This window comes from Haemaphysalis longicornis, unplaced genomic scaffold (assembly GCF_048455015.1).
Source record: "Haemaphysalis longicornis isolate Haplotype H1 unplaced genomic scaffold, Haemaphysalis longicornis Haplotype H1 scaffold_9, whole genome shotgun sequence".
Classification (NCBI taxonomy): domain Eukaryota; kingdom Metazoa; phylum Arthropoda; class Arachnida; order Ixodida; family Ixodidae; genus Haemaphysalis; species Haemaphysalis longicornis.
Window position 1 is genome coordinate 8,807,517 of NW_027526460.1, and position 27,463 is coordinate 8,834,979.

Sequence of the window (27,463 nt, forward strand, 5' to 3'; positions counted from 1 at the left end):
CATGCACATTAGATTTATAGACCATGTGGTCGAACTTGCTGAGATGTTCTGACCGGTGGCACCTTTACATCCACTGTCAACAATGTGTCAATACTTTGTTTTTCCAGATAAAGGTGCATGGTAAACAAGGCGGGAAATCAGATACCACGTCAGTTTTGCGCCGATTCCGCCCCAAGCAAATGATGGGTCACACAATCGTACACTTCTTTTTTACCTTGCATATACAACAAGACCACCAAATTGTTGCTGGAAGTTAAACCTGGGGCTGTGTATGTGCCACCTCGTTGTGTCTTTAGCTTGTAAGCCACAGGTTCAGTGCTTTTAGCTGCGTTTTGACCCAATATTCGTGCTCAGGAAATCGGGTGGAGCAGTGGATGTGAGATGTGTGCCTCCCTTGCTGTGCAGGTGTTTGCCATATTTGCCTTTGCAACCACATCTGGCTTCGGGACCACATCTGTTTTTTCCATAACCTGCACCCAGAAGGAAGCCCCATTCAATGTTGCTGTACAGTTTGGTTATCCCTTCAGGTGGGCTCGTCTTTCAGCATGCAAACTCGGCGCTTGTCCCTCTGCCACTTGCACAAAGGGGGGGCCCTGAAGGGGTATTTTCAGAACATTTCCCGAGTGTAGGTAACCACCATGCTGGTCATGGCTGTCCATCTTCAGCCTTTTACTCCACAGGGGAAAATTGTTCCTTGTTTGCTGTTGTATCCTTTTACAGACACCCACGTTTTCAAGTAGCTGTTCTGTGGAACTTTGTCACGGGTCAAGGAAGATTCGCACATCACTCATTATAGAGAAATAGCAAAGTGGGGGATCTTGTTTGGTGCCATCTTGAGTTCGAGCATGGACAGAAAATTTCAAAATTTTTTAAGCGAAGGAGTTACTGGGTTACCAGTTTCCACTGTGAAGGTGATGCAGTTGTCTATGCAGCACAACCATTAACAATGCTATGGTGAGAACTGTATGTGACAAGGAAAGTTCAGTCAAAGAGGGTTCACAAAAAAAGAAAGGAAAGGTGCTGCAGATACAGTTACATGGGACAAGAAGACTGTTTGACTGCAATTGTTGTTTGCACTCTCTGGTTTTGTCTCCTGCTTGCTGTCTCTCACGTACACCCTCACTGCGCACAGCCCGTCACCAGCTCCAGGTTTTGTCTCCTTTGACCTTGTGGCTTCTTTCTCAGCTTTTTTTAGTATCGTCCTATTGTGTCCTTGCGGTAAGCACCTGCCACATGTTTTAATAGGGTTTGCTTTTCGTGGTGCATTAAGCAGTGTGGTGATTACTAGCTGTCGGATTTTTAGGCATTAAAAAGCCATGTTTTAGGCACCCGAAACAGGCAGGCAAAGCATCGTTTTAGGCCTCCAGTGTCGTAAATATAGACACCATAAATTTTTATATGTAAATGCAAATAATTTCAAATGAAGCAGTGCGCAACCTGTATCTAGGATAGCTAAACCAAAAAAAGGCACAAAGATGCTAACAATTGAACATAGCCGTTCAATTGTCCTGTAAAACTGCTGGACTAATGATGATCCGTTGGCTGAATACAACAAAGTGCCCTGCAAGCATTCGTGTTCAACGGCCACTGCCACTTGCTCCACTGTCACTTACCCGAGCGTTGCATATGGTGAAATGGGCATGAAAAAGAATACCTCAGAGCTAGAAATACGGATTAAAAAGCACTACTTTATGTTTGCCTGATGCAATTTATTATGACACAACAAAAACAGACGCAAGTAATAAACTTAAGAGGCTCTGATTTATCAAGAAATTATCATGCTTTTACCTGAGAGCTCTTGGGTATAATTCTAGCGATTTCCTCGTATAGGTATATTGAATTATCTGAATTGTTCAGGCAAAATGTTCCAACATGGCCAGATACAAGTTCCACACATTTAAAGAGCATTTCCAAAAGGTGTTTAGCAGCCAAACAGTTGCAAAAAGCGAAAATGCCCATGTGTTCGAGATATCGGCGCACATTAAAAATCCCCAGGTGGTCAAAATTAATCCGGAGCCCTCCACTACAGCGTCTCATTGCCTGTGTAGCGTTGGCGCGTTAAACCCCAAAAACAACAACAAAAAAGGATTAATTTTGACCACCTGGGGATATTTAACGTGCGCCGAAATCTCGTACACACGGCGTTTTTGCTTTTCGCCTCCATCAGAAAAGCGGCCGTCGCGGCCAGGAATCGAACCCGCGACCTCGTGCTCAGCAGCGCAATGCCTGAGCCACTGAGCCACCGCGGGCGGCGGTTTAAAAAAAAAAAAGGGAGACTAAAGGGTGGAAACAAAATGGCCTGTATCGGTAGATTACGGTGCCGACAATCTAAATACACCATTCTCGCAACTAGCAGTTGCTTAGTAGGGCAGAAAACGCCAGAAACGGGAAAGCAGGCGACAACGCCCCGTACGCTTTTGGTTACTACGGTTTGTGGCGTCACAAACATTGTGATTACCCGCCGCGGTGGCTCAGTGGCTAAGGCGTTGCGCTGCCGAGCACGAGGTCGTGGGTTCGATTCCCGGCCGTGGCGGCCGCTTTTCTGATGGAGGCGAAAAGCAAAAAGCCCATGTGTACGAGATTTCGGCGCACGATAAAGATCCCCAGGTGGTCAAAATTAATCCGGAGCCCTCCACTACGGCGCGCCTCATCGCCTGCATTGCGTCGGCGCGTTAAACCCCACAATCAATCAATCAATCAAACAAACATTGTGATTGGCGAGAGCTCATGGGAGAAACATCTGTAAACGTTTTCCTCAAATGAACAGTTCCTAAGTGATTGAGCACATGAAATAAATTAAAATCAGAACTTTCCGCAAGCTGATTTGATTTAAAAAGCACTGACTACAACTCGTATAGTACATTGTGAGACGGGCTGCTTCCCTCATGCTTCAGAGTCGGTCATCATGCCTTCAGTTTCGTTTTGGGAAAGCATTGGTGTGCAACTAGCGAAGTCTATAACCTACCGCGGTGAACGCCTGAGCTTCTGTAAACAATACCCCTCGTAGGAAGCAGCAAAAGGAACAAGGTGCACTGCATGTTATTAGGCGACCTGCCTGAGCTTCTAATCCGTCCTCCGCGCTTGGCCGTTGCTATTGGGTGGTATAGAGCATGCCCGCGCCTGTTTTGCATCTCGTCGCTCGTGAAAGGTTAGGGTAATCAATGCAGGGGGTTGTCCGAACAGTCCAAACTTGTGCTTTTCTGTTCACTGCGAGCCGCCGTTGATAGATAATCCGTAAATCGTGCGCGCATACCTCTACCTTTGTCATGTTTCGGCCGATCAGAGCCTCTGCCACAAGGACTACTCGAGAGAGGTGCGGGAAGCAAGTGTGTCTTTCACGCCAGGTTGTCGCGTCGCGTGAGAGAAGAGAATGTGAGGTGGATGTAATCGCCAGATGAAGTGAGACGAAGGCTCCCGCTTTAATGGTGCATAGCTGGGCAGTTGTGCTTGCAGGGTATTTGAAACGGCGCTTGTCGCTTCTTCGCTCGCAACCGGCGTGATGGGGTCTGGGTGTCCGGTGTAGGCGGGCACACTGGCCGCTAAAGTGGTGGCAAGCATTTCTTGTTCCGGTGGGGAGAAGAAATAACAACACTCCAAGCCAGCCCGCTCGTGCTGGCTGGCCCGAGCCCGAACTTTGCCGGCGTCAGCCATGGCTTGCAGATGTAAAAGCTGCTGTAGCCAGCGTGAGGGTGCCTGTAGACCGTACCCGTGCCTCGCTCCCAGTTTGTAACGCAGTGGCTGGAGTACGTCATGGAAAATGAAAGGGAAGCAGGTGAGAAAAATGCCAGCTTTGTTTGCTTACCTCTCAGCAGAGAACGCATCGTTGCTCGTTGAAAAGAAGCCGGGAGAGCTACGAAACGCATGAAATATTGATGAATTAAAACAAAATTTCATTCAGCCTTTAGTGTCCCTTTAACGTGTAATAATGCTCATACTACTATATCAAAGTGGCGCGATAGGAGTGCCGGGGACAAAATAGGTATTTGCCTAAAACTAGGCCTCTAGTGATTTACCCAAGCTTGAACAGTCAACGTACAACTGTCACGACAATTTGAAAAGCCCACTCCTCTCGAAAGTCTTGTTTTGTCCGCGCATATTCTCCGTTAACAGGAGCCTTGCTCTCGTTCCAGGATGTCCTACTTCCCCTTCAAAGTGCCCAAATCCTGCCCCATCAACGTGGATGTGGTCATGGACACCATTGAGCTGCCTTTCAACTTTGCGAGCAATGCGGAATTCTTCGTAGCCACCGGTGTGCTGTCCTTCCTGTACTGTGTGGGCATCCTGGGCATTTACCTCTTCTCGAGCAAGATGTACGCCGAGAACCAGACCGTGCCCATCCTGGTAGGTGCCTCCGTGGGGAGCTTCTGTTTCTTGTTAGCCACATGGGTGCCAGAAGACTGGCTTGATATACACAGAACCATCTCACTTCAGCAGACCTCAGAGTAGAAGAGGTTGCAGGCGGGATGTGCAGAGAGGGTCAAAGAGGGGCAAGAAACTTGTTCCAGCTGGTTTTGACCTTGGCTAACCACATCTGTGCACTAGTGTACAGGAGTTGGCCAGGTCGTGTGTGCGGCAGCAATGAATGTTGAAGAAGGCGGGTTGCCCCATTTGTAAGAAAGTTTGCCAGCTGCATGCGTGATTTCTGGCACGGCATTGCAGCACATAAAATGTATTGCCACACCCAGTGGTGTTTGGCAAGTCAAAATCAGCTGCTTGCTGCTGCAACCAAATCACAACACTCACCCTGTGATAATCGGGCAAATCTTTTGCACCGGAGCTGTTGATGGCACGCTCCCGGCTGATAGGGACTGTTGCGGCCGTTTTATAGAGGCAACCATGTGGCCAGTGCTGTTGCTGTGGTGATGAGGGCAGTGCTGTTGTGGTGGTAACATGGAGCTGTGAAATCGCCGCAAGGGTGAGCGTTGTTGGCGTGCTACCATGCGAGTGTTGTACAATCAGTTGTCAAGGCTCCTTGAGCTGGCAAAGAGACTCGTTGGTGAAGATGCAGACAGGGAGAGGGCCAATTTTATTCAGCAACTCAAGTCTGAGCCTCAGTTACGAGTCCTCCGAGGAAGGGGGTGTTGCATACTCCTCCCACGGTGGCAGGCTTGCCGCAAGTGCACAGAGAGTTTCAATGTGGGCAGCCAACAGGGACCATAGGGTGGCCCGTGGATTTTCGGGGAAACGGCCCAGCTTGTCCACGAGTAGGAGTTTATGAACGATCCAGAAGTGCTGTTGTAGAGAGGCAGGAGCCCTAAGCAGAATTTGGCAAGCCGAGTGGATGCAGGGGCCATTGCAGTAATGCTGCATCATAGTGTGGAAGCAGTGTTGCCAAAACTTCACCCTGCATACAGAGCCCATGTCTTTGCACTCGGTGTGGCTGGAGTGTGGTGCAGCTGCTGTGAACCTCCCCATCAGGTCGGTGCCAGTTTTACGAACAAGAAGCGGGTGCTCCTTCTTTGTGTTACTGTGGAGAGCATTTCACAATTACAGGGGGCAGTGGATATTGGTGGCTGCATACCTTGGCAACACTGGACACCACTCGCTCGCACTCTCGATGAACAATTGCCCTCACCACTCACACTCGCCCACGCTTGTGCTCACCGCTCGCACTCACTCGTGCTCACGCTCGCCACTCACCGTCACTACTCGCACTCATGCTCCCCACTTGCCATCGTCACTCACACTCACTTCTGCTCACACTAACCACGCTCTGTCACTCACACTCATTCGTACTCAACCTCACCACTCAACCTTACCACTAGCACTTGCTCTCACTCACGCTCACCACTCGACCTCGACCTCACTCGCACATAGGCTCACCACTGGCACTCGCCTATCACTCACGCTCGCCACTCACATTGGGCACTCGCACTCACTTGCACTCATGTTCACCACTCACATGCACTCGCACTGGCATTCACCACTCACATCCCCCACTCACACGCGCAGCTCACAACCTCCGCTAATACTTATTCGCATTCGCACACATTTTGCTTCTTTACAGCATAGGAATTTTAACTTCGCTTGATGTTTGTGAACCACATGAATCGTTCCATTTTGTGGAAATATTAAATGCGGCCGTGCGGCCACAGTACGTGAAGTGGAAAGAATAATTTAATGCCTTACAAGCGTAGCTCCACATTGGCATGGCTTAGTGGAAAGCTAAGGCGTAATTTTGAGCGCCTGGGGATGAAAGGATTTTTTATTTACAATGAACGCTTAGACAACAGGGACGCGGCAGCAGCACGGAAAGTAGAGGGGGAAGCCTTGTCTAGTATTTACAGTATGAGCGAGCTTCTAAATGAACCGCTGGGCTTGTCTAGCCAGCAACGGGCACCAGTGTGGTGGCATTGCCACCCGGACCCCTTCACCACCACAGGTGCCAGGCGTATGGAGTGGTTACTGTCTCAGACAGCATGGGTAAAACGTGTCAGCAAATCTCCTTGTGAGGTATTGAAAATTATTTATTATAGTTTTGTTGGTTGCAGTAGCGACTGCTCATGTGATGGAGAGCTTCTTCTACCTGGGCAAGGTTTCTTGGCTCTGCAAACCCTTCACTGATTTTGCACAAGCTCCCAGAGTGAACGTGGGTTTTCATCGACGTGAATTGTCACATTGAGGCTCAAGGAGGTGCTACCGCAACTGAAGCTGCAGTTACATTTACATGGGCTTTCCTGCTTTGGCTAGCTTCCCACATTAATGCCAGCAATGTTTTCTATAGTTTTTTCTATCTCTATATGGAGGGAGAGGGTGCATAGTTCGTCGTGTGCGACTCAGTCTTGGGCAGTAACTAGTTACTAGTAACGCGTTACCGGTAACTAGTTACTTTTTTCAGTAACTTGTAACTGTAACACTGTTACTTTTTTGTAGAGTAACTGTAACGAGAAATATCGTTACAGTTACTTTATTTCTATAAAAAAATTATCCAACAGCAGCACTCATTAACGGCCGATGTATAGTTTGCGCGTTTCACTTTTTCGGCCTTTCTTCCGCAGAACCTTCGTCTACTTCATCTATGCCAGCTCACTCCCTTCGCATGGGTGAAAAACATCTGGGCCCATTTGCCCGTACGTATAAGTTCTCGATTAAGTTCCCGCTTACGAATAAGACGCCAATAAGTTAGTCGGCCACGGGAAATAAGCCGGTTGCCAAAAAACCCGACGGAAACGCTACCTTAACCGAGCGTTTACATCAGTTTCGGGCGAACGACTTATTACCTAGACATCCTTGAAGTTGTAGTTGAAAACTTATTCCCACACTTATCGCGTTCGGGCAAACGGGCCCTGGACTAGAAATGTTGAGGCGTGCACGTGTGCGTGGTGTCTCGCGCAGTCTACTAAGGGCTCGAAGTTTCTAAGTCTAAGCTGCAGTATTTTTCTCAGCAGCGAGACATCGCTCTCACCCAGGCCATAAATAACGCTGCGACACGTGTCTAAGCGCACGTGAATGCATGTTGACGCGGCCAACGCTTGGCTGCACCATTTTCACCACATCTGGGGCGCAGTAAAAAAGTGTTTTACACAAAGGCGAACAGGAAAACAAACACCCACAAACGCTGCACAACGCACTGAAACCTTTGCACTTTCGCGGAAGCCTGGAAAACTGGTCAGGGCGTCGCTTTCTCATTAGCGACGTGCAGCCCCGTTTGTGGGGTCATAAAACGCCGCGGGGAGTCTCTCGGCGTCCTCGCGCTCGTCCAGCCCTGTGCGCACTGTAGTGTTCGATTCACAAGTCGCAGTTGTTTGCGACCATTGTGCTCTTTAGAGACGCCTGGCCGTATTTGGGACCACGCGTTTGGGACCCCTGGTCTAGAGGCTTCATCGAGCTGTCAACAGTACTCGAACGAGGTCGAGGAAGTAATAAATTTCACGCCCCTCCACGCATACGACGACCCCAACGATGGTGGCCCCCGAGTGCTCTCACACCAGCCAGCATCTTGGCCGGCAGACGTCTGACCACACTGCCACTGCACGAAGAAATGTTCTTGGAAAGCCTCGTGACTTCGTTTCGAGGGCTGTGGCCGAAATGAAAACAGTAGCTACATCTGATTCTGAATGTTGGGTGCAAGGAATACTTGGGCGAGCTTTGTTCGGCCTACGCCTCAAAGCAAACGAAGGGAGGGGTTCCTGGGATCGGCGACGTGATTGCTGTGGAAGGCTGGGATTGTTAGAGCAGTGTTTCCCGATCGAGACGGCGAAATCCCTTTGTGAGGACAGGGGGGAGGAGGAGAAGGGGGAAACAGTAAAGCGTTCATTTCAGTTTCTATTCCCTTTGGAAATATCTTGTCTCATTCCGGGGATGGGGGTGGCTGGGGGTTGGGGCGGGAGAACAACTCCGAGGGCCCACAGACAAACGTCGCTTCGGCATTGGCTCAAATTGGTCTTCGTCTCCGACCACAAGCACGAAATAAAATGTTAACGAAGCGCTTTTTTTGAGTATCTTTCAAAAATACCTTTACAACCGATGTACTCCCACGTCCGTTTCTCCATTCCTCCAAGGGCCTTCCGTCGATCCGTCTCCATCGCCCCCTTTTTCCCATACTCTCTCACTACGCGGGGCGGACAAGCAACGGCATTGTAGGCGAAAATAAATTAAGTTGACATTGAAAGATTGTTTCGGCTGTGTTGTCATCCAGCTCGGTATAGTATAAGTTCGGCCCCTCTGATTCCAATTTTGAAGAACAACTAATTCTGTGCTACAATGATGTTTGCAAATTATTTTTTTGTTGCTGCACTCTCGCTGCAAAAAATTTAAGTGCCTTGTGACGGATAGCAAAACTTCCGTAATGAAAAAAAATGAGGCGTACACAACGATTGTTGGTTTGGGCGTGAGAGTGCATCATTTTAGGTTCCCCTCGTGTAGGCTTTACTACCAGCCGTGGTCAAGCAAAGCGGACACTTATTCGTTTTCCTCGGCAACCTTGCGTCGTGCTGTTGTCCTTCCGTCCGAGTAGGTACGGGCCTCTCGTCACTCACTTCCACGGGTCAAACACCACCGCTCGACTACGCGCGACTGACCGCCCCCTCGGCTTGTCTGGCCCCCTCTTATGGGCGCCACTATCTGCCTATGCTGCGCGCGCATTCTGCGTAGAAGATTGGTATCTCCTGCCGGCTGTGAACTGTCAGGGCTTGGTCGTGTGTAATGCTCTGTGCCCTGCGGGCGTCCTGCGCGCATGCGCACCACCCCCTGCGCCGAGGTGGCCCACAGCCCTTACTTGGGCAATAAAAGTGAGGTTTGGCACGTCGCCGGTAGGCAGTCGTGGGAAGAAAACCAGCCTGTCATGCAAAGGGTTACCACTTCAGGGACGACTCGGAATGCAGCTGTTTGGTCATTATGAAATTGACAAGGTGGGACTACTAAACTTGTCTCGCGTGATGCACAAACAAGCAACACTACTGAGCTTGTCCTATATCGTGCGATTCCAAACTCTTTTCCATTTGAAAAGTGAGATCATTCAGTATTTTCCCAGCACTAAGCCGTGGCAAGCTTCGATTGCAAAGCTCCGACTACGAACCAACATGATAGTGAACGGACACAAGCACGCAACTTTCTGTTGCTTTGGAAACAGCGACCATAACGTGGCACCTTACGGTTACACAGGTAGCATTAATGCGTGCACACGTTTTGCAGATGAAATGAGCAAACATGTTCTCACGCTCACGCTCACTTATTCATTCACTCACTCACAAATTGTGCTATTTGATCGCCGTAAAAGTGAACAATTCGCCACACCACAGAGTGCTGGGCGCAGTGATGTATACCAGCAGCGGTCAGTAACTATCTGGTAGTCCGTACGCCATCGGCGTACATATTGCGATCTACATGTGGGGCACAAAATGTGACGAACATTAGACAAGGAAGCCCTTTTCAGCGAGCAAGCGTAGCAAGCATAGCGGGGGCTACAGTGTTTGGGCTAATGACAATGCGAAATATGAAAATAAAACAGCGCAGGCAATTTCGCCTTCAAAACAAGCTGGTTGGCAACCGTGCACGGTGTTGTGACATCCGGGTTTGGGAATCTATCTTGGCAGCGTGACTGGTGTCCGGAGACAATGATCGGGCAACGGAACCGTGCTGGTGAAGGAGAAAAACTTTATGCACGTATTTACATGATGAGTACAAGTTTAGATGCTGTGCCTCAAACAAATCGCACAGCCAGCAACAATCGGCGGCAAAAGGCCCTAGAGTACTCCTAGGGAATTCAACTCCCAAAAGTCTGGTCCAATCACGGACCCACAATCTGACGCACATGTCTGGTCTAATCACGGACCCACAATCTGACACACATTGGCTCCGCCATTGCTCAAAGCTGTTCATATTGCTTGCCCACATGACCACGAGGGTGAGGATGCGATGGTGCCGCTGGTACGGGGAGACCTTTTTTCCAAGCGCCTGGTGCACCTGAGTGCTTGACTCATGATGCTCGCCGATTACCCATTTCATGGCTCGCGCCTCCGAAGTCGTCTCCTTTGTTACCGCTGGTGTCTCCTTTCATCAGAGTCACCTGTGCGGGGATGGCTCGGTGAGTCGCGTGCCTGAACTCGCCCCCTCTGTTGTCGCTGTCGTCGCTCGGAGAGTTGAAGGGGTGAAGTTGACGCAGGGCTGGTGAACCGCTGTATTCAATGCGGATTCGCACGTGGCACGAGTCGATACCGACAAATCCCAGGGTGATGACAGGACTGCCGACGAACGCGCGTTAATTGGCGCCGACGTCAGAGCCTGGTTCTGTCGGGTCCGCAACCTGGTCAAAACAATGATAGAGTGAAAAAGCAAATCGCGGGAGCCCGAGTCTCACTTTCAAATTGGGTATGCAGTTTCACAACCGTAATGGTAAATGACCGTCGATAACAACATATCACCGTGAGAAGTACGTATTTTACCTTTTGTTATCTGAAGATATGAAATATATAGTATTTCAGAAACTGCACGCAACAGTAGCAATTCATAGTCCCTAATTTGATAAGGCGACTGCACAAGGTCGCGGGTTCAATTCCCGGCCTCTGCAGCCACTTTTCTGATGGAGGCGAAAAGCAGAAACGCCCGTGTGTTCAACATTTCGGCGCACGTTAAAGATCCGCACATGGTCAAAATTAATCTGGAGCCCCCTGTTATGGCGCGCCTCATTGCCTGCATTATGTTGGCGCGTTAAACCCTACAATCAATCATCAATCAGTAAGGCGAATGAAGAGTCAGACATAACGTACGATTCTTGTCATGCTGCACGAACACATACGCCAACTTTTGCGGGAGCCATGGAACATTACGAAGGGGTGCAGTTGGCAAGTCATAATGACATACATGTCAGGTATGTGTGAATGCAAGCTACTTCATTTGCTGCACGTTGCGAAAGATACGTACATTGGCGTGTAGGAATCAATGCAACTTACACGCAGCATAACGCAACAGAAAAACTTTGGTGCATTTCTCATAAAACACCAGTGCTGAAGTTTTCAGGTGTGTCAGAGAGTGACAGCAGCAAAGCACATGCCTCAAGGCAAGCACCATAACTGTAGTAGAAGGATGTGTGACGCCAGGTCTGCATGAAAGCGAAGTATCACAAGAGAGCGCAGTCGTAATGAGTAATGACAAATGCTGATACATGTAAGATGCCAAGTCCCCGAAAATAGGCTACTTCCACAACACGCCATTTGCTGATCCGAACCATTTTGCCATTCTGATATGCCGATAGGGTTGCCACCTTTCCCCCCCCCCCCCCCCCCCAAAGAAACCGGCCCTTCGGAAGGGGAGGGGGGGAGAAGGGGGGGGGGGGGGGTATTTAGACGTTTGAATTTGTGGTGAAAAAAAAAATCCATATTTTATGACATGCAATGCCGCATGCATTATAGCGTTATCCTATATAGAGGGATCAACTTAACGTTTGTACTGTGTGGGCAAGATGGGCCCAAGTGGGCCGTTGTGGGATACAGGGTGTTTCCCCACGCCCGGAAATGACCCATCCAAAATGCCTCAGAGAGGTTCGCGGCGTCCACGAGGGAGACGCCGCGACGGGTTCGACTCACCGACAAAGGCGACGACAGCCCAAACGGGCGACCATGGCCGAGGTTGCACGTGGGCCGCTCGCAAGGTAGGGGTAGGCCTACCCTGCGCGTCTGAGCAGGGCCAAAAGCAGGCCCCGGCCGAACGGCGCGGCGGGGAGGAGACGAGCCAACCTGGTACAAGCAGCGCCCCGGTTATCCGGCTCCGATCTCCTCCGTTCCCCATCTCCCCTATCCGTGGGGCCAGAGCAAGAGAGAGCGCGAAGCACACGCACCGTGCTTACAAGGAGCAGGGGAGAGGAGGCTGGGCAAGGAGGAGCGGCAACAGAGCGGTTGCCGGCCGTCGGCGCGTAGGCCCGTGGGTGACGTATCGTGTGCGGGAAAGTGCGCTCGTTCAAAGGCTCCGCTCGTGGGTAGACGAACTGGGGATCAAGTGGATCCCCACAACTGAAAGTTACTGAAATTTTGGTTATTGCTCTGAATGTGCTGCATTGAAAAGTAACCACACATACTTCATCCATTAAAAGCTCTTCTTTGCATCTCGCCCGCGCTCGCGGCACATATTTTCTCCGCTCGCGTGTTTTTGCGCAGTGTGCCGACACCTATTTATCGTCGTAGTTTCTGAATTACGCTTATAAAATGCCATAAAAGAAATAATCGCCGCACAATGACCGAAAAACCGCCAATGACGGCCGGTTTTAAGTACGAACTGGCAACCGGCCCGCTGTATAAAACACCGGTCGGGCCGGTCAAAAACAGGGCAGGTGGCAACTCTATAGGCCAATTCATTAAAATCCGCGACACCTTTTCTAGCGAGGATGGGCACGCAGTGTGCACATAGAACAGCCTGTATAGTATAACATATGTAGCAAGCAAGACAATTGTGTACACCAGGAACTACGACACCATAATGCGGTGTTGTTGTTACGACACCAAATGCTACAAGCCTGAAACATCATTTGGTGTCAGTGTGCGCAGCAGTCCCTCCATGAGTCATGACACAGGAAAGTATTAGTGCAATATGGCATCAGACGTCCATCCAAATCGTATTACTAAATCAACATGTCACCGTAGAGTTCATTCCACGCTCGCCATTACAGGAGTGCAGTGATGACATATTCTCAAAGCTGAATGCAATTGTGCCATTAACTAGTGTCTGTACGTACATGGATGGCGCTAGCAGCAACCACTGCAGCAAGCGGCTCCTGTGACGATTAGTCCACTGCGAGTACGCACGCAAGAGTGGTGCTCAAAGCAGCAGGCCTCGTACATTGTGCAGGCTGTGCGAGTGCACTTACCACTTCCGAGTGGCGGGCGGAGTTCTGCAATCGCATTTGGTGAGCGGGGCTCACACCGCGACCGGCGCACGCACTCACTCACACTCACGAGCTTGAAACGATGGTGAAGCGCATTCACCACTCACTCGTCAATGGTGAGGGGGGGGGGGGTTGTGTGAGCCTGCCGACCGATGGGTGGCTGTTTAAACTTTTTTTTCAATTCAAGCATCATTTTATGATCAATGCCTCAGTGCTGTTGCATGTGTGGTACTTCCCTTGTCATTACTCACTCCCAGTAATGGCGTGCCTTGTACTGCATACTAATCATCCACTCTCTCCTGTTGGGAGTGGGATCGCAAACAAGATGATTTGCGCACACCGTTTCACCACTCGCTTCGGTGAGTAGCAGGTCAGTTAGGAGTCGTTCACGTCAACGACAGTACGCCAGGACGTGCGTGCATCAAAAATGTTTTTCTGGCAGCCAGGCGGACGGCGTCTTGTGCGATGCGCAGTTGGTCCAACGTCCCTGCCCTCCGTTGCTTGCAGGACCTGTGCCTGACAGCGCTGCTGACGCTGTTCTGGTTTGCGGGCTCGTGTGCGTGGGCGCAGGGAGTGCGTGATGTCAAGTACTACACCAGTCCCGACTACATCAGCAAGTGGCCCCCCATTGGCATCTGCAGGGACGTAAACGTTGCCCTTTGCTCCCCCGAGTCGAGCGGGAGCTTTGCCACCCTCAACGTGTCTCTGGTGAGTGGCCAGTAATAATTATGATATGTGTCTACCAGTAATTACAAGCACACCTTCAGCCCCAGCCCCCGTAATCCTGTCGAGCAAGACGGCCGTGCGCTGTCCTACCCAGCAGAAGACGTTAGAACTACTCGTGACCTGAGCAGCGAATTTGTGGCTGCTTACTCGCCTGTTCTTCCAGTCTTGCACTTTTTCTGCTGGCAGCTGTAGCAGATACCACATCACTGGCAGTGGAAGGTGACGTTAGCACGTACTTTAGACTGCATGTGCACACCAGGGCAAAACACGCGACCAAATTTGTTGACGGGCTGTACAGGGCATCCTGTAATGTTTGCACGCCGCAGTCGTATGTGGTAGAAGAGCAAAGACAGCGGTGGTCACCACAAAGACAGCGCCCCCTGTCAGTGCCACCCTAATAACCACATAGACCAAAGCCACGGTGGCCGCAAGTGGCTCCCAGGAAGCGTGCAGGAGCTTCAGATCGGGTTGGGTGGCACCAGCAATGCACCTCAGGCTCTCAACCAAATTCCCCGATAGAAGAGCGAGGACTGTGTGGACGCCTGCACATGCCTCCATGAAGGGCAACCAATCTGCCCACCAGAAGGCTTGAGAACTTGCCGACCGGGCCTCAGGGACGGGGAGACACCTACACCACTTGTAACCTGCCAAGAAATAACACAGCATTACAAGCTCAATCGACAGACCTTCCCGCTACCTCACCCAAACCTCGAGAAGTCCCAAGAAACAGCACTCAGGCGTGCAGAAACAAACACCTTCCAGCATCCAATCAGGCTGCACCGGATATCCAGCAGAACGCAAACACTGCCAACAGCCAGGTACTACACTCAGACATATTTTCACAGAAGGCAGAAAAAGCAAGCACGAGCCCTTCCCCATGCCCTCAAGAGCAGGGGCTGGCAGAAACTGTTGCCAGCCCCTGCCTCTCGGGCCAGCTGGGTGAGCAGGAGCTGGTATTCAAGAGCCGCCGTCTGTAACCCCTAGTAGGGTCAATCGTTTATTCTTAAATGCACGATGCATGAGCGTACCCCCCCCCCCCCCCCCCCTCCCTGATGGAAACAGATAAACAACAAGCACACGCGCGTGAAAGCGGCCATCGTACAGGAAGCCAGGAGAGCTCTCGAACCGAAGTGGCGGGACTCTGCGGGACAAGGTACCCATGAGCCTTTGCACTTTTTACCGGCCACCTATTCAAAGCGTCTAATCGAGGTCCACCAGTCCCTTCCCAACGTTTTCAGGATTTGTGCCATCGAAAGTAGAAGTGCAGGAAAATTAATGGGGCAGCAATGCATTGCTCCGTACTTCACGGATTTTCTACGTTGCTCAAAAACTGCTGCTGTTGAGAGTGTTATATGGTGGAGCCCACGGAGCAAGATATAAAGAGGAGCGCCGACTGTGGCCCAGAAAAAATCTTTTGCTCGGGCAGATAATGTCCACGCGCCGCTGGCCGCCCAGCTTTCCCTTTGCTCTCTTCCTCCTTCGTTCGCCCTCTCGTCGCTGTGCCTCTGTACATGGCTCTTCCCTTCTTCGCTCTCCCCAGAGGCATCTTTTCTTGCGCAGCGACGTCTGTCTTATGCCTGTCCTACTATGCAGGAGGCATGCGTGCACGCGCGGAATTTAAACACCCGTGCGCGGCTGCAATAGACGGCGCAGATAAGCGCACGCCGCCGCATACATGGCGATCGCTTATTCCCGGAACGTTTAGTCTGTCATTATGAAATATTGTCAGACTAAACGTTCTAAATACTAAATACTAAAAATATTGTACTAACCCAGCACATGTAAGGCGCAACTGAACGACGACGACTTCAGAAGCACCAAAGAATGAGCAAGAGTAATATGGAACGCCACAACTTAGTCTAGCGTGATTCTGCTTACGAGGAATCGATGCAGCGCAAAGGTTACCCTCTGTTGTTATCCCGCTCTCCGGCCGCGTGCTTAATTATTTTATGCTGCTTCTGCGCACGAACAACGCTTACGAGGGTCGCCCGGAGACTCCATCGGCAAACGGCAATGATGCACATTTCTGTGCCAATGACTGAATTGGACGGCTGCCCTGTTGTATCAACTGTACAAAAACACTGTCAGCTTGATAAGGAACCCAAGAATATCAAACGCATACTTCATTTTAACTCATGCCGCAACTTACCGCCCGATGTTCACTGTCGCTCTACGGTCGTGTTATCTCGTCGATAACACCGCGGTCTCCAAATAAAATGCTGCGATTTGTATGGCTGCAATTTTTTGGCCTACCAGGGTTCCCGGCGTTTTTTTTTTTTCGTTAAGCGACTGACCAGCAAAACAACCGGCTCGTTAAACCTTTTCTTTCGGCGAGTTATCGCAAAATGAAGGCTTGTGAAAAGACCGCACTGTCAGGGACTTGATCTTGAGCAGATCGCTACGTCGCGGGCAGTCGCGGGTGATGTTATCGCATTTCTGTTCTTTTCTGATGAGCGTGTAAGTGCCGGCCCGTGTTCTAGGCGCGCTCTGTTTTGGACGCAAGTTGCAGAACTGCGAGAAAGCTGAGGGAACTTTTATAATCGCCAGTGATCAGAACCAGTTACTCCTTTCGCCTTTTGTAAAACCTGTTAAAACAGAGCCAAATTGGTATTCCCAAATTTACAAAACGGAGCCACATTTTCGGCAAGCACCGCGCAAAAGGCAGTGTTTGTATAGCAGCCATATGTTTGTATGTGGTCTCTATATTTTGTTTTCCCGCCATGGAAACCAATCCTTAACGTATCTTTGCCGTACGGCCACTCGATTCCTTCGGGTCCGGGTTACCCGGAAGGTGCTGTCGAACAAGTTAATCAACTGTGCGAAGGAGGCGCGCAATGAACGCGAAGCGGCGCCAAAGCAGGCCCAAAGCAGTCCGTGCCCAAAACTACCGTCGCCGAAGCAGACGACAGAGCCGACGGAATGCGTTCCGCCAACTCTCCCGCCGGCGCACGGGGAACGCCGGCCGCTTAGCCGCCGCCGGCTAAGGTCCCTTTCGCTGCGCCATCTACATTGTGCTCCACGAGTTATGGACATTAAGAGCCCGCCGGAGAGAGCGAAGTCGGCGCTCCTGTTTATCTTGCTCCGTGGTGGAGCCCACGTGTGACAATCCTTAGTGTCCTGCACAAGGGTGCTGTATCAGAGGTGGGAGCACTGCACCATATGTGCCATCCGGCTCCCAGATGCAGTATATGCACTGCCCCTGGCACAAGCATGACCAGAGCTTCTTGCAACCTAGTGACATCAGCTCAACAGATGTGCCTTGCCCTACAGCTCCATGCTTTTCTTTCACCAGTGGTGCTTTGTGTACACCCAGATAAAGAAAGAAAAATGATGCTTCTATGACTTTCTGAAAGTTTAATTACATGCACTAGGTGGGTTATTTGTGCGAAGATACTGTGTACAATGCTGTTGGCCAGCCATCAACCTCTTCATTCTGTTAAATAATTGCAATAACCTGCATATCATAGTTTCATGCAATAACAACTAGAGAGGAATCTGGCACTGCGATCGTCTACTGCGATGGGCATGATGGGTATAGTTCTGGATTCGGATTGGCACTTGATGGCTTGTGGAGGTTACTATGGATTGGATGAACGCATTTGCCTAGGTTGGAAGAAGCGTTCAAAAGTGTGTTTCTTCTTGAACTGAATGCCGCACGCGCACTGACGCCGCCCTGAGTGGAAGTGTTTTATAACCAGAGTTGTGAATTGGGTAGGTTATCACTTCAGTGCTGGCACAGTGAGCACGAAAACACAAATGACGGCGCTGTATGCGGCGAAGTTGCCGGCAGGTTAGGAGTTGTGGCGCTGCTCATTCGGCAGAGCAATGTATTTTCGAAGCTGACAGCGGTTGCGAATTGCTTGGAACAGCCACACCTTTCGTGAAAACGCCGGCTCCTACGGCGTAGACTGCAGCAGTACCAGCAGCTGGTAGGAACGGCGCTTTATGAATGTCACTAATTCAGGCTAGAATGTGCCGTTTCATTTCGTACAAAACCACTTTTTTGGTCACTTTCTTGTTCACCGTGTAATTTGTAAGCAGCAAACCGAGCAACAGGAGTCTTTTTGACAAAAACACAATTTGTGCAGCCCCAGGCCCATTTCAATCCTATGCAATCTGGTTCCATGACTACCCATTGTTCCCATCGAAGCGTAAGAGCCGTCTGAGTTCACGTTGTCACTAGCGCCAGTTTCCTCTCTGTTATTATTGTATGAAACTATGCTGCATATAACACAGTATGCATAATACGTACAAATGACGCAGTGCAGTAACACTGCAGTGTGTACAGATAGTACAAAGAAGGCAGCCATTGCAGAGTTATCCTGGCTGCTCCCTTCAGCCCTTTTTCATTGACAGGGCTGCCAGCCAGTGATAAGAAGCTGGTGTGCAACCTGTGCTCTGTACTTGTTTCTGTCCAAGCAGGTCTCATCTGTACTGCTTTTTAACGGCAGAGCTGTCAACGCCAGGCCGCACCAAGATAACCCTGAAGCCCCAAAAAACCAACGTGGTCGGGGAGGTCCTGGGAATCAAGCCGGGGGCCTTTATGCCGTCAAACTGGCAACATAGCCAGTGGGCCACCCCAAAGGCCCAAGAGGTACAGGGTTGTCAGTGGTGGGGAACCATGACATGTGCAGCCAATCGAAAAGGAAAAAGCGCTTGCTGCAGTCGGAATTGAACATGGGTCTCTTGCGTTATTATCTAATTGAGCTATCATTGCATTCCGGGCGTACAGCATTTCCTCCGGATTTGTAGGCTGTGTTCCTGGCCACGGGTGTTAGTGCGTGATAACACGGTCCACTTTAGGAGAGATGTGAAAGCCTGCGGACGAAAAGATCCAGGCCTGCCAGTCACGGAGAGCTTTCAGCGGCAAGTTCGAAAATCTGTGCGAGGTGCAACAGCTGGTTCTCGTACAAAGGGAGAGGGGCTGCCAGCTCAGCTGTTTCTCCAGCCTTGCACCGGTAGTGCCAGCGGCACCAATTTTCTGTTACTGTGGTTCACTCAGTTCAATAATTCCGTCAGTGAATCGGCTAGCTTCAGCTGAAGTTCCCCCTGCTCCTTGCATGGCAGATCCTGGGCTTCTTCAACGTGCTCCTGTGGCTGGCCGGCTGCTGGTTCGTCTTCAAGGAGACCAGCCTGCACGGCCAGCGGCAGCCGCCCCCCGTCGGGGGTGCGGTGCCCCCGTTCCCCCAGTCCAACGCCCAGTACCCGCCACAGTCGCCCCCGCCCATCCAGAGCCCCACCTTTGGCACCCAGTACTGAGCCAGCCAGCTGCTGGCCTGGGAGGATCCAGCACCACTGGGCAAAGCTATGTTTGGGGAGAAAAAGAGTTCAGTGCCCGTAACGGGACTGGGCGAGCTTGCACCTCTCCTGTCTCGGTAATGCTACCGCTGCTGCTCTGACCTTACCTTTTTTTTTTTTTTTTTTTTGGCTCTGATACAGCTCACTAAATGGAGAAAAACATAATTTATAACTTCTAGTGGATTTTGACAGCACAAGATTGGAGAAGTCTGACGTCAATAATAGGAGAGGCCTTTGTTTTGCAGTGGACATAAAATGCATAAAATGGGCTGGTTATTATTATTATTATTATTATTATTATTATTATTATTATTATTATTCATAAGTTGGAATGCATTTTAAGTGTAGAGAGATTTGAAACTAGCTACACTCGATGAAAATCTGGCAATTTCTGGGAGGAGCACAATATATAGGTGCCTGAGCTCTGGCAGTTTGCCCCACATTGTGGTGCAACCTGAAAACGCAGAGGCGGAGTTGCGTGTGACTGTGTATGTTTGTGAACACGTATAGCGCCAGTGCCTCTCAAACTTTAGCTGTGTACGAGGGAAACTGAGAAATTACCCATTACCTTCAGGTTGTGTTTAAACATTCCTTTACAAATGTTTTGGCCGCACTTAGTTTTTACCGTTGTGTCGTTTCGACTTGGCGGTTCGCTCTTGCGGAAGGTTTACCCTCATTGGTCAGATCACAAGTTGGAATGCAACCTGCTGTAAGCCTATGGTTTTATACGAGGCTCGCAGAGCACATCCGTAAAGACAAACCTGTTGTAGTGCTGATTTACTGGTGAGCAGTTTTTCAGTCGAAGCACCCTCGCTTCATACGTGAGAAATGAGAACGGAGGGGCTGTCTTTCTTGCACAGGTCGTGAGGAGCAACATGCATAGCGTTGCAGGAAGCTCGGAGACAGAAGGTCCAGCTTGCCCAGCTCCCTTCGACCAGCTGTTTTAACCTGGGGTCAGCCCTGGGGGCTCAGGCTCACTGGCATGGGCTCAGGGCTTTGCCAGTGTGCTGGATATACCACATTCCCATGTGTGCATTCATTTTGTGCCCTCGATTCTTGTTGTTTTTTGGGAGCATTTTGATACGTTGGGGCTTTCTTGTCCATGTAGGTTTTTTTTGTTTTTTTTTAAGTGTCATTGCAGAGTTGCTATATTCAGAAAGGCACTTCTTTAAGTTGTTTTTTCCTTGTAAGGAGGATTGGTGAATCCTGCTTGTCAAGTTAATTTTGGCGTTACGAGCCCAGAGCGCTTCAGAGCCTTTGCATAAGACGTGCTGCTGAGCTGACGTGCATGGTCGAGCACATGCCAGCGAGAGCTCATCGAGTCATTTCCCTGTGGTTCTCCCATGCTTGTTATTCCACATCTTTTGGGCATGCTTGAGTGGCATGGTTGAACTGTCGCGCTGTGGCGGCCAACTCCCTGTGCTCGCAGGAAGGACTCTTCCGTGTTTTGGCAGCCGTTTCCGCCCCCGTGCACAGCTGCATTTGAGCCTACACGCATGAAGCGTTCCACCCCCACTTGCACTGTTCTTTTTCCCATGTGCCAGTTTAGTGGGAGGGTCTAGTTGCGCATGTTAGCCAAGCTCTCAAACACTAGTTTTCTCCAAATGACACCGGCTCCAGCAGGAACCGTGAAAAAAAAAAAAAAAAAAACTGCCGCCACTCATAATTTGCGGAGCGTACCTGGCACTTGTGCTTGTGGTTCAGCATGGCCACATTTGTGTTGCCAGCAAACTGTACACTTCCCGCTAGAACTGCTCATTGGCCCCGCAGCAGGACCCTGCCTCTCCTCTGACCTCTTCTGTTTGACCTGTTTGTGACAAATGTCGCTTCAGCCACACGCACTTGTAGCAGCGGCGACCTTGGTGCAGGTAGCACTGAGAGTTGGCAGTCTGTGCTGCACAGTAAAGCAGCGTTTATTTTCCTTTGCGTTCGATATAGCAATACAGAGCAGCTCTACTGATGGCAGCGAGCTTGTGGGCGGGGGTCTTCGTAGGCCCCGCCCCTTCAGCCATTTAGGCCACGAGCACATTTTTTTTTTTCCACTGGGAACTGCCAGAAGAGCGGTTTGTTGGACGAGCCCAGTGGCAGTAAATGTGGTGTGTAGATACAGTGGGCTGAATGGGAATCGCCTGATGGAGGTGCCGCTCGAAACAGCAGCCCGAAAGTTGGTTTGGCGAGTAACGCTCCTCGGTGAGTACCCCTTTAGGTGAGTGAGAGCTCTAGATAAACAGAACTGACCATACTAGTCCCCTGGTTAACGAGGCTTTGCTGTTTGACTTTATTAACGGTCAGTTGCGGCAATCCTGTTCCAGTTAAATGACTTCTCCCAGTGTGCATAGGCTGTTGTTAATTTCAACAACTCGGGTGTTCAGTCTAATTTATGAGAGAAGCTTTTTTCTCTGCCAACATGCAACAAACTTGCATTTTGTTTTAACTGAGTGGCCAGGGACTTGTGACTGTGCCACCGTGCCCGATTAGGAAAGGCTACCTTATACTTAATTTTTTGTGTGTGTATTCAGGACTCCTGACCCATTGCAACTCTGTGTGAATAATTTTTGTCGTAGGGTGATAACAGACCCCGTGATTCTCACCGGTGCACTCTTGGCATCACTGTATGGCCCAGTGATTTTTATGCGGGCACTCCCAACATCCCAAGCTATTCTATGTTGACTTTTAAACTAAGTTCACGTCAAAGCATGGAAGCTTAGTGTTCTGCTTAATTTTTTGGTTTCTTGCTGCGCAAAAAAATGCATTTATCAGCTACTTACGGGTCACCCAACTTTTACCAATTATTTTTGTCACCTGTTTTTTTCCCCTTCCATCGTACGCAATATTTAAGTGTGGAGCCATTGTCTGCCTGGGATTAGTGCACGTTTTGTTTTCTTTCTTTCATTATTGCTTCACAGCATCGCTGCTTTATTTCAGCATAGTCTAGTCTAGCATAGTAATCTTTTTTCCTGCAAAAAGCACGGGCAGAGTGTGCTTGATCAACAACCTTAACTAAAATGTCATGTTATGTAAACCTCTTCAGAGAACATACATTCCAGCATATATGTATTCTATTGTTGTGAGGGTTTAGTACAGGTTGTTCCAGAGGTGGAAGTTGTTGTTTAAAGCGGGAATATCTTTGTTGTATTGTTTTTTATGATGACAGTAGTTTAAAATGGGGAGCTCTTGAAAGAAGCTGTGCTTGGACTATCGTCTAATCAAGAACGGCCCGGCTGCACTCCGAGCCTGTGCTAAAGAAAGCACCAAAGCGGCAAAAGAAAAGTGAATTTTATTGCTATAATGATTTGTGCCATGTGTTACTTTAGCTTTGCTACATCAGACTGATGCTAACAGCGGCAAGAGCATTTGGGTGGGTTATTGCTGTAAGCTCTTGCTGCAAAGGTATTAACTACATCGGTTGTGGTTTGTTTGCCATTATAGAAATAATGAACTCCTCTCCATCCAGCTGGCTGGAAAGGGAAAATTTGCCCTAGAATCTCATATAGGTTGTGAGCAAGTATGGTACTTATTTCCTTTGGGTATTTTTAAATTTATTGTTTTAAAAATTGTTTAATGGGGCAGGCATTCTAAGATGCTGCTGCTTTGTCGTTGCTTGTGTAATTATAAGAGGCATTGGACTTCCTTTTAAACTTTTTTGCGGTATGTGTCGGTAGCCCATGTCATTAGCTTAGCACCGAGAAGTGTCACGCTAATCTCCCTTACTGCCCCATCACCCCTGCCCTCCCCTCCTGCAAATTGTAAATGTGGTTTTCCCTTTGTCAACATCTCCGAGTGCAACCACTAATCAGTCCCTTCGAAGGTAAGGTGCCCAGGTGCCTGCTGCACTGTTAAGGATACTCACCAATGTGCATTTCATACTTGTGTTTGCAAAAGTTGTCTTTAGTACAAAAACATTCCACTTATTTTTTTGTTCGTCTCGCGTAGCATGTAGCAGTGTGGAAGGTGTCACACAAAAATGGTTTTACGCGAAGGAACGGTTGTTTGAATTGGCCGAACCTTCAGCTTGATCTCTGTTACGAGCACCACTGCTTTTTTGTGCAGTCCTCGGTGTCTGTGAATGGGGCAAGCTGAACTCACCCAAAGTTGTTGCGTGCAAAGACTGTGTGGCTCACGTGTTGAACACTTGTCAAGACCATTTTGTGAACGTGCTTACTTGATGCCTTTTGCCCTGGTTTGCACGTGACCTGGCAAAAGCCAGACGTTTGTTGTTCACGCGAACCATTCATGCATTTCTGTGTCGTGGATTTTTTTTGCCACATTTATGGTAGTGCAAATGAAGGTGCTTGTTTAATTTTTTCTTCTTTGAGGTTTCTGGTCCAGTGTCATCCATGTGGCGCCTGTACAAAGCCAGGAATTTCTTGCCTGTTTTTGCATTCTGTTCATTACAAAGCACACTGAGACAGAAGCCAGCAATAAGCAGTGGCTATTCGAATGTGTCTGTGCGACTACTATAAGTTAAGGTTGCACAGTGGCATGCCGCGTTCCTGCAACGCAAACCTCGTTGGTGTCCCAGTACGGGATGATTCCTAGAACTGTCTTCTTGCACGCCACCCTCACTGAGCAGTACAGCGCTGTTGTGTCGGAGTGCATCTCTTTGGAAGCACTGCATTGCGATCGACAGCGGCAGCAGCGCAATGCCACCGCTGCTCCATACTGCACGTAGGCTCAACAAGGTCTGCTGTTTGAAGTCAAGGCGACAAATCTATGTGGCGACGTTATGCGCGGATTGCTGAATTGATTTTATCGAGAGTCGAAAGACGTTGCTTGACAGAAAAGTGGGATTTGGTGGCAGTTAAGTACAAAACTTTGCTAGCAGTGTTATTATTTTGTGTGAATAAAATCAAAGGCATGATTACAGTGTTGAAGTGGATGCCCTTTTGTAAGTCTGTTCTTGAGGATTGCAAAAAAATCGTTTTTTTTTTTTTTTTTAATTTTATACTTTGATATTGAAGTATGCCTCTTATCTATTTGTTAACCAAAATGAAGCTTGCTTGCTTAGCCAGTAACCTTCTTTCGTTGGCCAGGGCAGCTGCCACTTGGCATCGGAGTGCTTTACTGGCTGACAGACTTTGTAGCGATCACATTCGAAATGCCGCAACCAGTATACATAGCTGTTTGTTCATTGGGCACCAGCGAAGTCGTTATGGTTGCAGGCCACGAGGCTGCCTCTTGGCGACGTGCCAGAGAAAAGGAACGACTCTTCCCCCAGCATGCTACTTCCACTGCTGCTGCAAAGATACAAAACACCCTGTTAGGCAGAGCACATAAAAACTATTGCTGTTTAGGAACTGTGGTACTTAGTGTTGTTGTGTGTGAATGTATGTGCCCGCGTGCGTGAACACAGTGAAAGGAGAAATGAGAAACAAGACATACACACGTGCGTATCTATTGCACTCCTTCGCATGTAAGGCGCTGAGCTAGCGTAGCATCACCTCGACTACTTCAGGCACTGTGCGACCCTAGAATCGGCAGCTATTTTTCTGTCCTAGTGCGGCAAGCGCTTTTTCATATGCACGACTCGAGAGGCGTTGGTTGTGGAAAGCCAACTGTGGGGTGTTTTGCTTGATCTCGGCATCCAGGGCAGGCGCACCAGCAGAGAAGAGCCACTGCCACACTTGCAGCATGTTGTGCAAGGTTAGGCTAGGAGTGTAGCACAAAACCTCGTTTCCTCAACGAGTGCTTGCCTGCAGCCCATGTTTTGGCGCTTTGCACAGGTGAGCAGTCGATGGTCCCAACTGTTGCCTCTCTGCTGTGTTTGCCAGCGCACTGTTTCCCCCGAGTTCCTTCAGTTCACACATTGCTCACGAGGCAAGCACGTGGGGCAGACCAGTCGTGAAGAGTGCACTGCCAGCTCTTTTTTTTTGGGGGGGGGTACCTTGCATGTCTGGTGTTGTCTCCGCTGCGGCATACTTGTGGCGCCCAGACTGAACACACACACACACACATACACACACGCAGAGATGGCCGGAAGCAGAGCCCCCTCCCCCCGAGCCGCACTAGCCCAACAGCTCTCCATAAATGAAAGGCAACCAGTTCCAACCGACTGGCCATGACGTTATCAAAGTCCTACTGTGCTTCCATTATGCCTTGCCTGATCTTCTTCCTCTCCCCCTGCTTTGGTTCCGGCAAGTCTGTGGGCCAGGTTTAGTGGAACGAATGTTCTTTAGTTCTATGTTTCGCTCCGTTCGTTGCCATACTTTGATTGTTGTGAGGGTTCGTACACTGAAGTAGGGCTTCTTTTTCATCAAGGCTAGGACTGAAGTGGCAGTGAGAGGCCTTTGTTAATCTCATGTGTACTGGTGATCGTAGATGTTGACATTGAGGCAAAGGGCTGACCGATCATCAAAAACACTCCCCAAGCATGTCCATTTGGGAGCACCGATAGCAACTGTAGTGGATCACGCAATGCCTTGCAAGTCAGTGCTGGCATAAAAGGAAATAAGTAAACTGCAGGGCATTAGCTTAAAATATAACAAAAAAAATCAACACAAATTAAGTAAGCAGCTAATTTCGGACTGTTTCTTCAAAAAGAAACCTGTGTACTCTACAAGCCTGATTGACATTGCAGATCAACAACAGAACTTGAAGGCTGAATCTACACGCAAGGATTGGCTGAAGTGTGCTCAAAAGCGTTGGGAGCCTTGCCACACTTCTTCGCTTACACTGAATCGGTTGAGCCAAGACTGTTGCAAGGACGGCAAATCCATCCCCAACGACACTTGGGAGAACTCTAGCAGTGTGTGGGCCCTGAGGCAAGGTCTTGCATCGTTTGCTTACACTCTCGGTCTCTGTTCGCCCATCACGCTCGGAGAAACGGGGCTGCTCTTGCACAGCGGGCAGCTCCTGTTTCCGGTGGCTTGGTGGAGGCCAGGTGTGAAGCTGGTGATCTTTCCCGCGTTTTGTTGGCCCCTTGAGTCACATGTGAATGGCAATCCATGGGGGTGAGCCACGCCGCGGCATGCATACAACACGGTTGCGTGGTGCGAATGGTATGTCTGTTGCTGCGTGCCATAGAAAGAGAAGAGCAAGTATTGCATGCTGCTCGTCCTTTTGTGAGACTTACCGTGCGTGACCAGTGTTCAAAGCTGTCTCGGAGGAACCTGTTACTGTTGACACTCTTGACAGATGTACATAGTGCATAATGTAAATGCCAAGAGACTATATTACTGGAAATAAAGCTTGGAAACGTGCAACTTTTGTTTTCTTTTTTAATGCCCCAAATGCCCGTGAAGTTGTTCGCATTCAGGCAGAGACAGAATTCAGCGTTCTGTCAAGCCTTGCCTTTAAGTGTTGAGTGCGATAAATTTTTTCAGGGCATTGATACGCGTGTTGCGACTCGCCGACGGTTTTCTTCTGGCTGGAAATGGCAGCAGGAGCCCTGGTACGAGCTGTCTGCACTCGGGCTCTTCGAATAGGCCAGGCTTTATTGAGACCTCCTCGCGTGATCTGCACTGCAGGTGCTAAGCAAATTTGCATCATTGTACAGAGGGCAACAGCCAATACACCAGCATCCTTGCTGTTGCAGCATTACACAGTGCTTTTAATTTACTGAGCTACAATTTGGTCCTTCAAGCCTACCAGCACTGCAAGCTTGCTTAGTGCCTAATTGCGAGATCTGCCAATCTGTTCTTGGGGCCCTAGAGCACTGCACGGGCCCGATTTTGAGGCCCGAGCCCGACCTGGGCCCGTAACACTTAGCCCGAGCCCGGGCATTCATAAGTGAGCCCGGCCCGGTATTTTATTTTTTTGGCCTAGGGATGGCCCGCGTGTGTGTGACCAGGCCCGCTCTTTGACGCTGAAGAAAGTTTGTTTATTATATTCCGGGTGATCAGACGGAGCATCTAGTCTGTACAAGCACGTCATGAACTGAAACGCAAAAAATAAGGGTTTAAAAGTGCACGTAGTTTAGCTTTCACCGTCTGCAGTTCACGCCACATCGGCAGTAATAATAGCTCGTATTCTTACACGAGAGACACCATCACCTTTGATGACCAGACTTTTGGCAACTTCACGTGGTTGTCTCGGCCACAAGCTGGTATTGCTGAAATTTTTTGATCCGCATTTGAATCAACGAGTAAGCACGCGCGTTGAAATACTTCACCTGCAGTGGTTTAA

The 27,463-nt window shown here is 49.5% G+C and overlaps 1 protein-coding gene across 2 annotated transcripts in view; it reads left to right on the forward strand.

Annotated features, from left to right (window-relative positions):
- The window catches only part of LOC144153668 (synaptophysin-like protein 2), a 29,162-nt gene extending 2,624 nt beyond the window's left edge, over positions 1-26,538 (forward strand). For both annotated transcript variants that reach the window (XM_077685326.1, XM_077685327.1), the window contains 4 exons: positions 406-527; positions 4,131-4,341; positions 13,823-14,023; positions 19,109-26,538. In XM_077685326.1, coding sequence (XP_077541452.1) covers positions 406-527; positions 4,131-4,341; positions 13,823-14,023; positions 19,109-19,300 — 726 coding nt within the window. In that variant the 3' untranslated portion in view covers positions 19,301-26,538. The remainder of the gene's footprint in view (positions 1-405; positions 528-4,130; positions 4,342-13,822; positions 14,024-19,108) is intronic.
- Positions 26,539-27,463: the final 925 nt, after the last annotated feature.